Source organism: Panicum hallii, chromosome 9 (assembly GCF_002211085.1).
Source record: "Panicum hallii strain FIL2 chromosome 9, PHallii_v3.1, whole genome shotgun sequence".
In the NCBI taxonomy this organism is placed as follows: domain Eukaryota; kingdom Viridiplantae; phylum Streptophyta; class Magnoliopsida; order Poales; family Poaceae; genus Panicum; species Panicum hallii.
In genome coordinates, this window is record NC_038050.1 from 70,932,029 (window position 1) to 70,944,345 (window position 12,317).

General features: G+C 45.8%; 3 protein-coding genes across 6 annotated transcripts; 1 reads left to right on the plus strand and 2 right to left on the minus strand.

Moving 5' to 3' along the window:
• Window positions 1-132: 132 nt before the first annotated feature.
• Window positions 133-6,041, minus strand: LOC112877320 (protein RRP6-like 1). Of its 4 annotated transcripts, none has more exons than XM_025941602.1 (14): window positions 5,183-6,041; window positions 4,729-4,884; window positions 3,876-4,034; window positions 3,715-3,798; window positions 3,504-3,583; window positions 3,359-3,409; window positions 3,130-3,229; window positions 2,730-2,812; window positions 2,587-2,632; window positions 2,164-2,251; window positions 1,884-2,053; window positions 1,470-1,760; window positions 1,296-1,397; window positions 133-916 (listed from the first exon to the last, which is right to left on the minus strand). In XM_025941602.1, exons 1-14 carry the CDS (start codon window positions 5,537-5,539, stop codon window positions 497-499), a joined length of 2,187 nt encoding a protein of 728 aa, XP_025797387.1. In that variant the 5' UTR covers window positions 5,540-6,041; the 3' UTR covers window positions 133-496. The 4 variants fall into 4 exon arrangements, with proteins under 4 accessions (XP_025797387.1, XP_025797388.1, XP_025797384.1 ...); XM_025941603.1 differs by having other exon boundaries at window positions 1,296-1,391; window positions 5,183-6,039; XM_025941599.1 differs by having other exon boundaries at window positions 133-922; window positions 5,183-6,036.
• Window positions 6,042-6,761: 720 nt separating this feature from the next.
• LOC112873417 lies at window positions 6,762-10,167 on the minus strand. The gene is made up of 10 exons (XM_025936374.1): window positions 10,016-10,167; window positions 9,330-9,564; window positions 9,112-9,219; window positions 8,867-9,036; window positions 8,641-8,774; window positions 8,324-8,498; window positions 7,681-8,233; window positions 7,485-7,597; window positions 7,135-7,378; window positions 6,762-6,980 (listed from the first exon to the last, which is right to left on the minus strand). Exons 1-10 carry the CDS (start codon window positions 10,165-10,167, stop codon window positions 6,762-6,764), a joined length of 2,103 nt encoding a protein of 700 aa, XP_025792159.1.
• A 1,091-nt stretch (window positions 10,168-11,258) lies between these two features.
• Window positions 11,259-12,301, plus strand: LOC112877331. The gene is made up of 2 exons (XM_025941624.1): window positions 11,259-11,434; window positions 11,565-12,301. Exons 1-2 carry the CDS (start codon window positions 11,329-11,331, stop codon window positions 12,176-12,178), a joined length of 720 nt encoding a protein of 239 aa, XP_025797409.1. The 5' UTR covers window positions 11,259-11,328; the 3' UTR covers window positions 12,179-12,301.
• The last annotated feature ends 16 nt before the right edge of the window (window positions 12,302-12,317 follow it).

Here is a 12,317-nt window from a genome sequence, read left to right on the forward strand (position 1 = left end):
TTTGCTAGATAATATAGCCACAGCTGACAGCCCACAGGTTGTACAATTTCACACGAATGAAAGCAGTACTGGATAATGCAGCGCGCGTAAAAAAAATCAACAGAAAAATATGACAGCACAAAACGAAAGACATAGCACAAGGAAAAATGACAGAACAAAGCTGTTTGTGTTCAAGGTCTTCTGTATTCAGGAGCTACACTTTACCAGTATTACAGTATACCACTTTGTGCAAAGCCAATATTCACCAGAGAACCACAACACATGTTTGTTAGTCCCGTTACATGAGCCAATATGATGGCAATTCCCATACCCTGCATCTACTGTCAATGTTTGGTTTCTCACCTTCGAGTTAGTCGGACGCCGAAAATCCAGGGAGGCATTCAGAGGGCAAGTAAAACAGCCCAAGTTTTTGCTCTCTCTACAGTCAATTTCTGCACAGTAAGGATCAATGTTGTTTGACCATCTTTTCCTTTACTTCTGCTATACATCAGAGCAGCTACTGGTATGGTCTATCATATCTGTTACCCGAAGGCGGGTAAGATTGCCGTCTCATCGGATTCTGGAAATTTCCTTCCTTATTTCTACCAGGAGGTAATCCTGTTCCTGTACTTTGGCTTACTGATTGAAAGGCGGGCTCAAAACCTGACAGGTAGCTGGACATCTGCATGCCTTCAGGTTCATAATGGCTCCCTACAACTTCGGTGCTATATCCCGGAAGCTGTGTGTAGTAAGTCGCGTTGCCCAGCTGCATCGCTTCATTCATCTGAGTTGATTGAATCCAAGCATTATCACTCTGCATTCCAGTATTTGGATAAAATGATTCCGTGGGGCCAATAGCAGCTGAATGTTTCGCCCCACCAGAAAACTGCTGGTAAGGAAGCACAGAAGATCTAAAGTTCTCCACATTGCTCCCACCCTGAAACTGAACAGCAAGACACAAATCTAAACACAAAACATGATACAGGCATGAAAAATCAATACACAAAAATGATGAGGACAAACATAAACATACCAAGAATTTAGTAGTGTAAACAAAATTGCAAACCCAACAACAAAAACAGATTGTAAGAATACTCAAGCTAACCTATAGCATAGACTTTCTTTCAAAACTGAAAACATGAACAATAAATGGGAAAAAAGAACAATAACATTACTAGTTGACGAACCAAACCAAGTATAAATTGTTTGCAACTCTTCAACATTTCAACAAAAAACAGTGGATTGATACACAGAATCATGTATTAAGAATGAATGGTGTAATATTTTCATTGTTCAGAGGGATAGTTTGCCTGTACCTGCTCCTTTGAAAACCCTCCAAAATTTTCTGTCTGTCTTCCAGGTGCTGAATTTCCTAAAGCTCCTAAAGTGGGTCTCTTCAGTTCTTGAGCAGCCTGAGCCTCATACACAATGCAGCAATATAAATGCAGAATAATAATAAAAGTCACAAAGCTGTTTGATATGTTTCTTACCTGCTGATATCTATTATTGCTCAGGACATCCTTATTAATTGGTCTGGTCAGGCCTGACAAGGTCTCGAAAATCTTAGTTGATGATATGGTCCGAGTATTGTCCTCTAGGCGGATGCTGCCGATCAAAGCTGTTTCCTTCATAAAACCAGCCCCACTGCCAGAAGCAACATTGACATTTGCAGTTGATGAAGGAGCCACAGAAGACTGATCGGCTGGATCAGTATTACTCCTATCACTCACAGCATCCAGAATAGTCGTTTCATCACTGGCCTGAACACTTTTCAATGCCAACTGCACAAGATAAGGAATGGTTTCAAAAGAAATATTTAAGCACCAGTGCAAACTTAGCAGTCTTAAGAGCATTCAGAGCAAACGAACAAAAAATAAAATCCACAGAAGTTGAGCCTAACAAACCTGTTCCAACCGTTCCTTCTTTAGTTCCTCAGCTATTCCTTCAAAGGCGTAAGAATATTCAAGCGCATTCCAGACGGTGTATACAATTTCGTCGAGACTGCTCTCAACAAATGGATATTTTGATTTTACTATTCTTTTTAAATGCACAGTATCTGTAGGCATCTGCTTTGCTTTGAAGTCAAAAATGGAAGCAATGGAAGAGTTAGCAAAGTTACAGATCTAGTTTTGCAAAGTTACAGATCTAGTTTTGCAACATAACAATCTAAATAAATAGCATTACCTATCTCAATTAAAGCCTTATTTGGCAATACATAACCAGTGCTCTCATCTTCTTGACGAGCTATACGATCTCTCCACTCATGTAGAGCCTGAGACAGGGGGAACAAGAATAAATAGGGGCTGTTCAATTATGTAGGCAATACTTTGATAGAAGAAACTGGATAGAATATAATCTTACATACATAAACAAAATGGGCAATTTTAGGTCAGTGGAGCAAATGCATTGACTTTGTGTTTACAAAAATGATGTCTTAATTATGACTTCACGAAAGTCAAAACATCCAAAAATTATGAAGTCTAGCAAACATTTTTCTAAACAAAATCATCAGCAGTCCATAGCAAGATTTGGTATCTAACAGTCACAAATCTCTAGATCTATTCAAGGCAGAATAATCATGCGAGAATGTATAAAGTATGTTCTTACAGCAACAACAGCCAGCTGTTTTGCATTCAGCTCATGTTCCTGCAACCTGTAATTATATACTTGGTTAACCAGATAGGTACACAAGAATATACTTCTGCACACTGTAGAACGAGTGAAGGAACCGAGGGAAGCAGCATTCAAACCCATATATATGGAGATAGGATGTATCAGTCAGCAGCTCCTTTTCATAGAACTGTAAGCAAATTTCATTACTGCGCTTATGAACCTGCAGTAACCAAAACTCTCATAAAAAAACTAAAAACTACACATCACGGCATGCAATTTGATACGTGTCAGTCCAAATAAAGATTGATTCAATTCAACGATCATGGGTAACAAAGAGATAGCAAATTTTTAATAGGATGGAAGAACAGCATTTTTATCTGCCACACAGTTCCAAATCTAATGAAAGAGAAATTTCCTTTTAGGAATCTGCAGTGCTATACTTAAGGTTCGGTCAAGGAGGTGGACAATTCCAAACTGTGCCCTCTCATATGACCTCAACATATAAGATGGGAACCCAAACAAAAACAAGAGTTTTACCTCTAGAAGAAGATCATTTTCAGGTGTCGACTCCCTTTGTAGTCTCTGTTTCATTAAGTCATATATGTACAGCAGATAGTGTGTATCTTCTCTAGCATACCTGGATAGCAGTAACATCAGTTGCATATAATTGACGACAAGTTGGCAATAACAAAAACGAGTAGACCAAAGTAATCAGCACCAAACACAACAGAAAAGAAACCCATGATAGAGTTTATATGCACAATACTTGATCATTTCTTCAGGAAGTGGCCTCGACCTCCAGTCTGCATTTTGATATCTACAAGAAGGTATCCTTTAATCAGAACAAATTTCATTGAAGATACAAGCGATGTCAGAGTGTATCTTTATAAATTTATTGGGTAGAGTCATACTCCTTCTTTGCTGTCACTCCACAAAAGTGAAGCAATAGGTGCTCTAGGCTGTTTCTCTCCATCTGTAAGACCCTAGAAGCCTGATTGGGGTTGGGAAGAAAAATCAAGCTTCAGTCTATTAAACATCAAAATGAGTGTTTCGAGGATAATACAGAAACAAGCAAAGTGGAAGGCCTTATCATGGTATTATTGGTCCTCATTTGAAAATTACCTGTCCTGTGTCAAATAGATTGCATACATAGATGTGGAAATCCCGTTGGAGCCACATTATATCACGATCCGCACCATGCATTACCTATTTGACCAAGAACGAATTAGCAACCAGAAATCTGAGTGCGCATAGACAGACACTATTCATAAGTTCTTCAAAACCTTTCTCTTGGTTGGATCTTTAAAGGGTTCTTGCAAGTAGAGACCGATGTATATGCGAAGCTTAAGAGTGTCCACAATGAAGTCTTCTGTTCTGGTTGAAATCTGCATCAAGCAGGTCAAACCCTGAAAGGACCTATATTGATTGTGCTCCAAATCTACCTGAAAAATAAAAAAATCAGGTAATAAGTTGTTAACATCATGAAGGCCTAAGAAGTTGTTCTGTTTCATTCCAGATGGTCTAGAACATAAAAGGGTGTATAATAAGAAGAAAGAAAACATGGAACATTTAGCTTGTTCACATATCCACCATGGTTACAGCAAGTAATTCATGGCAGGAACCAGGAAGAGCCAGATTAGTGTGCCCAACAAGGAAGAAGTAAAAAAAAAGTACAAGCAACAATCTATCATACACAAGAAACCTCCGACCAAAAAATCATAAGGACGGAACAAGAAGTATAAAATATTGGTTTCATTTGAATTTCAAAATAGAATGCTACAATATAAGTTCTCATATTTGACCCTAATATGATCCATGTGATAGGCACTTTTGTCAAATTGTTAGAAAAGCAATCTAGTTTTAAGATTTTTCCCAATGGTTCTAGTATAAGACAGTCAAGCTCAACGTAAATTTCACGACCACTAACATATATAGCAACAACAAGGGCTGCAATTAACTTAGAATTAAGTGCACGAATAAAGTTTGCAAGGCCAAATGTCTAGGAAAGCATGCTAACAGTTTAACGAATAAAAATGCATGCAAAGCAGAACAAATACGCAGTATTCAGTACAACATAAGTGGCAGGTAAGTATAACATAGATTCATTTGGAACAAAAGTCTATCACAAATGCTTACAGCAAATTCAGTTACACTCTTCAGCTTTTTAGCTAATTCCATCAAGCCTTTGTGATCTTCAACCAGCGTAAATGGTGTATCCTCTAAATCAGCTGGCTTCACTGGTTCAGACTCAGGAACATTTCTGTCGACGAACTGTTCAACAGGCAGTTTTTCCTGCAAGAAAATAAATTAACACTTACGGTACATGGACATATATGCAAGCAACGTTTTCCCAGCATAAGTACAGAAGATAAACACCACATATAGAGCAATCCTGTAATCTTCTAAAAGGAAAACAGGTGTTGGGTCAAGAGCCAAGACTCAACTAACAAAGCAATGTAAAACAATTTACTCAAGTCATGTCTCACATATTGATCAAGGAGCCCATAGCTCATCCACTCTGATTGACCACGCCAGACCATAGAAAAGTGGCAACACAATGGTTCACTAACGGACGAAATAGAGCACTGACCAGCGGGTGAACAGGTCGGGAGCCATCCTCGCTGCGCTCTAGCCAGACATGCTCGAACGGTTTGTAGTTATCCACTATGATTTTGTACACATCCTGCGGCCGGGGAATGCTTGGATCATGGAAAGGCACCTTCGGCTTCGTCCCCGGCGCGGCTCCCTTGTCCTTGGTCAACGCCCGCACCGACCCGGCACCGAGGACGGCGCCGGAGCCAGCACTCCCACCCTCCTGGCCGCTGGCCCTCTTCTTCTTCTTGCCAAGCGTCACGAGCTGGAACTCGTTCCCCGCCTCCTCGGGGTCGCCAGCCTCGCGGCCCGGCGCCGCCTCCTCTTTTCCCCTCACGCTATCGGGCAGGTCCATGGAGGAGCCGCGGCGCGCGAGCGGGATGCCGTCGAGGTCCGCGAGCAGGCCGCGCGCATCCGCGAGGACGTCCCGCCCCTACCCCCCGAGACAAGCGGCGAGCGCGGCGAAGGAGCCGCGGGCGGGCGGGAGGCCGGGCAGCGCGCGGCGACGAGGACTCGGGGTCGACGGCGGCGCGGATGTCGGGGGAGCTAGGGTTTTGGGTTGGGCGCGCCCCGCGGCGAGGGCCTCGCCGCGGGGGGTGGAATTGAGGTGGGGGGCGAGCTGGGGAATCGGGCTGGCGGTTTCCAGAGCGGGAGGGCTCCTCTCGCTTTTATTGACGCCGACGGCAAGGAGACCTCGGCGAGTCGGCGTGATGATGTGATGCCCGCCTCCCGCTGCCTGCTCAGGGACAGGGAGACGCCGCTAGTCGTGATGCCGCGTTGAGTGGGGTGGCCGTGTTCATCGGCTGTTCATCCGTCGGCGGACCGAAGCCTCGGGGTTTGGATCGGGACGGCGCATCAGCTCAAGTGCTCAACAAATATCTTTCTCATGTCAAGTCAATTCCTTCAATTCCTCGATCTGGATGCGCAAATGCCTGATCCCGGCATGAGTTGCTGGTTAAAGGTGCAGCTGAAAATCGGTGCCCAACCAATTGGAATGCCTGATTCAGCATGGTATTTCAACGTTATCGGAGTAAAAAAGAGCATGGAATTTTAGCCAGAACCAGGGAGTGCGCGTTTCCCCCCTTTGGCTAAGTGACCATCGAGTACAGGAATAGAAAGCATGTTTCTGATGACCATAAGGAGGCAATGGTCCAAAGCTTTGGTCATAAAGGTAGATCCAGAAGGCATCATCAACAAACAAGCAGGCATCAGCGTATGAGCTTTGGACTGCAGCTAGCGCTGCAATGCGCAAAAGCCAGTTTCAAACGTGCATGATGGATAGCTGTCTTGAAGGGGAAGGAAAACACAAGTGAACACATCTGTAGAAAGTACAGTATTTGCTAAGTAGTATATCCACTGCCGAAATGGCTTATTCTCAGCTCACATCTTGATGGCTTATTCCTGAACAACAGCCGCCTCTATCAAGTTTCTTTGGCAAGTCCTCAACTGTTTACAGATCAGTATACAGAAGCGCACACCGTCTCACTGCAAGGCATACACAAAGGTGTAGCCTGTAGAGCATTGCAACACTTGGCCGAAGAGCTTTGACCCGTTTCGTCAAGCTATTTTCAGTTTTTTCACAGCTCGTTCTTGTCAACTGTTCGAACCGGGACGGCGGGGATGGACTCCCACCACTCCCTCCACCGCCGGCTGCCCTGCGGGTTTGACATGGCCTTCACGATCCTCGTGTTCGCCACGAAGCCGCCTGCTGCCACCCCGATCAGGATGTATTTGAACGGGATGGCGGCCACCGCCACCGCGGACCCGGTCAGCATCCATATCATTGTCTCCGTGTGCTGCAAAGTGCAAACAGAACAGGCAAGGTGAAATGTTACTTACGAGCTTCACATTTTTCGCATGACAGAAGAGAAGGCATAGAACACAGTAGCCCAACAACCCAAATGGCAGAGGGATCAAGCAGCCACAGCTGTGAATCAACTACACTGGTACCTTTGGCGACCTCGCTAGCACGATCGACCACAGCCTGAGGATGACGACGTTTGCTGTCTTGATGTACTCGTGCACTTTCTTCAGGCTTTGTTGTGCTTCCACTAAGCTCTCCATTGTTGTCTTATCCGATGAAGTATCGATGATCACTTCCGAGCATATCTTGCCGATCTTTCTTTGTCTAGCCCAAACCATCATGCCAACTGCCAGCATCAGGGATGCGGCTAACACATAACCGAACCACTCACTGCATGAGGAAAAAGAAGGACATCACGTTTCCTGTTACATTGTCTGACCCCCAATGTTTTTAGCTACATGGCCAAGATCAACTTTAGTAATGTGTGGAGTCTTACTTGTATATGGTTAGCAATGTTACAGCAAGGATACTGCCAGTAACAAGCGGTCTTTCCCATGAGATTATCTGCTGGATCACTGGACGCAATTTGCCGATGGGACTGACCAACCCCTGCATAGAAGTAACAGGATGTTGGTTTAAGTCAGCACAAGAGCAACGAACACACCAAGTAAACATTAAGGAATTGATCGTACCACCAGTACGAGAAGGCTATCAGTGATGCCTTCGTCCCTCATCCCTTCAATGGCAGCATTGGCAGCGGTGACTTCCCTGGCCTCATCTTTCACTTGATCAATCTTGTTTTCTAGGGATGCCAGGGGCTGCTCGTGGCCATTGGAATCTGTCTCATGATCTTTTGCTATCTCCGCACTCAAAGGTATCACATAAGATTTGCTTAAACCCTTAAATACATAGGATGCACTCAATCGGGTAATGGTGGAGGTCTGCTTCAGGTTGCTCGCTAGTTGTTCAAGTACAAAATCACCTTTAGGCAGGTCATCATACAGTGAGAACACTAAAAAGCTGGAAGCAGGCGGCGGCGCCATCCTTAGCATCTCTCTTGCCGCATGGAGCCTTATTACTCCCAATATAATTCTAGAGTGTACCTCCCATTTGTGAACGGGAGATTCTATGTTGTACATTGATATATAACGGTGAATAAAGAGTACTTCTCTTATCAGAGTAAGCCACATATCGCGCCTTGTTGAGCTTGTCATCTCGGGAAACTCCAAAACCAGAGGCTCAGATCTGCACAGATGAACGGTTCAGGTCAAATTGGTCTGCGAGTCTAAGCTCTATGTATGAACACCAAAAAGGTCTATGCAAGATTAAACTCACAGTGACTCAAACACAATGGCTTTGTCAAACAAAGGCACGCCAAAAGGGCCTGTTGAAGCCGTGTTAATTTGGTGTTCTATTTCAGTGTCTGAAAGATCAACCTTGATAGCGGATTCGTATGAAATTTTTCCAGAAGCCTCAAAATATAGTGCCTTGTTTGTCAGAGTCACTCGACCTAGATAACCCAAAACACCAAGCATTGTAAAGATAAACTAAGGTTTACGGTATGTTAATGAAGGAAACCAGTAAATGGATGTACTAGAATATATAAAATGGAAGCAATCAGAATCAAGAAACAAAGTGGTCAGATTGATTACCAGGCCAACTAGAGGTTCCAACATGCCTCACTACCCTTTGTGTTCCTGCTGTCCCCTCCATGTGCAAAATGAATTCGTCTTCAGCAAATTCAATTCCAGTTGGAGTTGGTAAGTTTTGCAAGAACTTGAAGGATCTAAAAAAAATCGAAAACGTTATGCTTTATACATTTGAGATTATGTTAGTAAATAAAGATTATTTGATCCAATCGCGGAACAGGCGGCATACTTATCCATTTCTTTCAGGAATCTGTCATAAGCAGGATAATGCAGCCTGTTAACTGTGGTAGCAGTGAGAGCCTCAAACGTGAATCGAGCATTGACCACGTCACAAGCCAAAGGGAATACAGAACCAAACCACACGTATGCTTCTTCTCCAACAGTTGGCTCTTCATTCACCTGTTAACCAATTCATGACTTAGAACAAATTGACCATGATATACTGGTAAGCAGTAATGTCTTTGACATGCTTACAAGAAGAGGCATGATATCTGAATAGAACAGTGAAGTCTCATCACCCATCACAGCTTCATTTGCTCCCAGTGGCTCCTTTCTGTCTTCCCTTTCTTTCGCTATGCTCTCCTGTAGCATTTAGCACGTCAGTAAGCTCAGGATTCAAGCATTTTCAATTTTTCATGTGTGACATATATATATATATACATATATATATATATATATGCTGAATTACCAACCATGGTAATCTGTTGATCCGAAGGAGTGGGGGTTTCCCAAGCTAGCATCATATCAAAAGTGAATCGACTAAGCGATCCCTCACTTATCTTTTCTCCTATATCATGAGACGTGATGATTTGCAGGGCCTGAAGGCTACAAAACTCAACTAGTTTCCTTGAGTAGTTGTCAACTGCAGCAGTCTTTAAACCCAACTCGAAGTCTGCGACCAAATCATTAACACTCCTGTCCGATGTCCTGTGTTGCAGAATCATACATTAGTACCAAAACTTATAAGAAATAGGCATGTTCATGTTAAGTCCCCCCCCCCCCCCCCTAGTAAAGCAGCAAAACGCCCAAGCCGAACAATGATTCCCCATTTATAACTAATATCCAAGCTACTGACACATCATAGACTTCGAAAGTTCAGATCACCATCAAACAAGTTTGAGCTGTTCTGACCAATTTGACATTCAGACAAAACACATAGACAAACGAGATTGCTTTCACATAACAGGAAACGATCCCGAAAAAGATAATAACCTCTGAACTTGTAATTGGCGTGGTCTGCAGCTTCCATAGTTCTACACGATCTAATACTGAACTTGTGCACTTGCTGAATATGGTCTACCTTTTAAAGGACACAGGAGCCACCAAAAACTGTACAAAATCAACAAAACCGAAAAGAGACGACGAACAGCTCACGCACAGGGAACATTGCCGGAGCACGTGGTTGGCGATGGAGGAGAGGTGCTTCCGTCCGCCGCCGCCCGCCTTGCTTCCCGCGCCGGCTCCCGCCGCCGGCGCGGCCCCTCCAGCTTCGGCCGGCAGCTTCTGCTGACTCGCGACACCCATGTCCATGGCTGAGGCGGCTGCGCACTGGATGCGTCGGAAACGTCTGCGTGGAAGAGGTGGTCCATCGAGCTCCGTGCGTGCGCCTATTCGTTGGTCGCTGGGCGTGCATGAGCACATGCAGCTCGCCACCTCGCCCCGTCTTCCGGCACACGCGTCCCTTGCGCCCGCCGGCCACGTCCTCCCTTCCACCACTCTCGGTAGAGCCGGCTGTGGCATGGAAGCAGTAGAGCGGCAGCCGCAGTCGCCGGGCCGGCCCACCCTAAGGAGGTGCGCGTAATTGGGTACATAAGTTTGGGCGGGCCATGCGTGTCGAGCTGGGCTGCAGTGGGCTGGCTGATTTCGGCTTACCGCCATAGCTTGAAATAAAAAAATCCTTTTTCGAAAAAAAATGTATTACTACTACATAGGTGTGTTATGCATTTCTTACTGTGAACGATCATAGCGGGTGTTTCGCCGACATCCAACCTTGTTACTTAAGCATTGACAATTTGAGAAATTCATACAAATGACTCGGCAACCCTATCTAAATTTGCAGTGCTAATAACTCCACCCAGCTTATACTTACTATTTCTTCCGTCCCAAATTGAATTTAGTTATTTTAGCTTTTCTAGATTTATAGTTTTTACTATACATCTACATATATAATATGTCTAGATATGCATTGCGAAGTCTATAAATTTAGAAAAGTTAAAATAACTAATAATTTAGGATGGAGAGAGTAAATGGTAATATAATTTATTCGTGCGGTCGTGCCCGTCATCCGTCGTCTCTGCACGGCTGCAGAATCAGGCGCGCGTAATCAGGCCCAAAAGTTGCTTGTCCCCTGCCCCAACGTCGGAGACATCCTCTCCCATTTTTCTTCGTCGGGGCTTTCTTCTTCTTCTTCAGGGGTGTACACGTATACACTCGAAGAGGCAAGAAAAAGGGTATCGCCGATGGATCGTCCAAAGGCAGCAAGCACCACCCGTAGGCCTTGCAAACTAAACGCCTTCCCCTGAACCTGAAGCAATTCCTCCTCCCGTGCTGCACTCTTCCCATTCCCACCCCGGTATATAGGTGCACACGAAAAATGGCTTCCTGCACCCCCAATCCAGGTCGTGTTCACCGTTTGAAATCCTCTATCTGCCGCAGAGCGAGGGTCGTCAGAACTCAGAGCCAAGACCAGCCATGGCCACCGCCACGACGGCGCGCACGTACGTCGACTTCGTGCCGCCGCACAGCCTGCGGGAGGAGCCCGACAAGGTGGCCCTCCGCGTCGACCTCTCCGCGGAAGGCATGCCCCTCGATCTCTGCTAGAGCATGTTCATTCAGTAGCCTTCATCGCATGACTCATCTTTCATCCGTCTAGAGAAGATGTTACATTGTTGGCGTGCGTGGCTGCGTCCATGCGCGCACGAATGCAGGGTTCAGGAAGGAGCAGATCAGGGTGCAGATCGACAACTTCGGGAGGCTGTGGATAGCCGGCGAGCGGCCGCTCGACGCGGACGGCAGGAGGTGGAGGCGCTTCCACAAGGAATTCCAGGTCCCCGACACCTGCGACGCCGCAGCCATCCGCGCGAGGCTCGACAAGGACGGCATCCTCCTCATCACCATGCCGAAGCTGTCAGCGGCGGCGGCAGCAGCCGAGGAGCCGAAGTCGCCAGGTGCGGACATGGGTGGTGACGCCGCCGCTGGCCAGGACCATGATCCTGCAAGTCACGCCAGTGCACAGCAAGCGGGAACTGCTGCTGAAGAAGAGAAAGGCCAGAAGGAGGAGGACGCCGGGGCGGCCATGGACCGTCCAGGCCAAGACGACGAACACCACACAAGCAGCGACAACGCCGCGGCTGCACCTGCCGCTCGCCAGCCGGCAGCGTACGGCTTCGCCAAGGACAGGAGGAGGATGCTACTGGCGATCTTTGCCGTGATGCTGGCCCTGGTTGGCGCCGGCCTATTGGCGAGGTACAGGTTGACTATGGATCAATCGGCCGAGACGGCGCCGTCAGGCAACAGCATCGTCAGTCTCTCGGACAGTTGATCGTGCTGCAGCAGTGAACATGCCTCATGCGTCTGAATAAAATGCAAACGTGGTAGTAGTCGATTACTGTACATATACATGACTGCCTATTGTAATGCAAAAGGAAAAGAAAACAGAGTTCAATTGTGGAAACACCTAT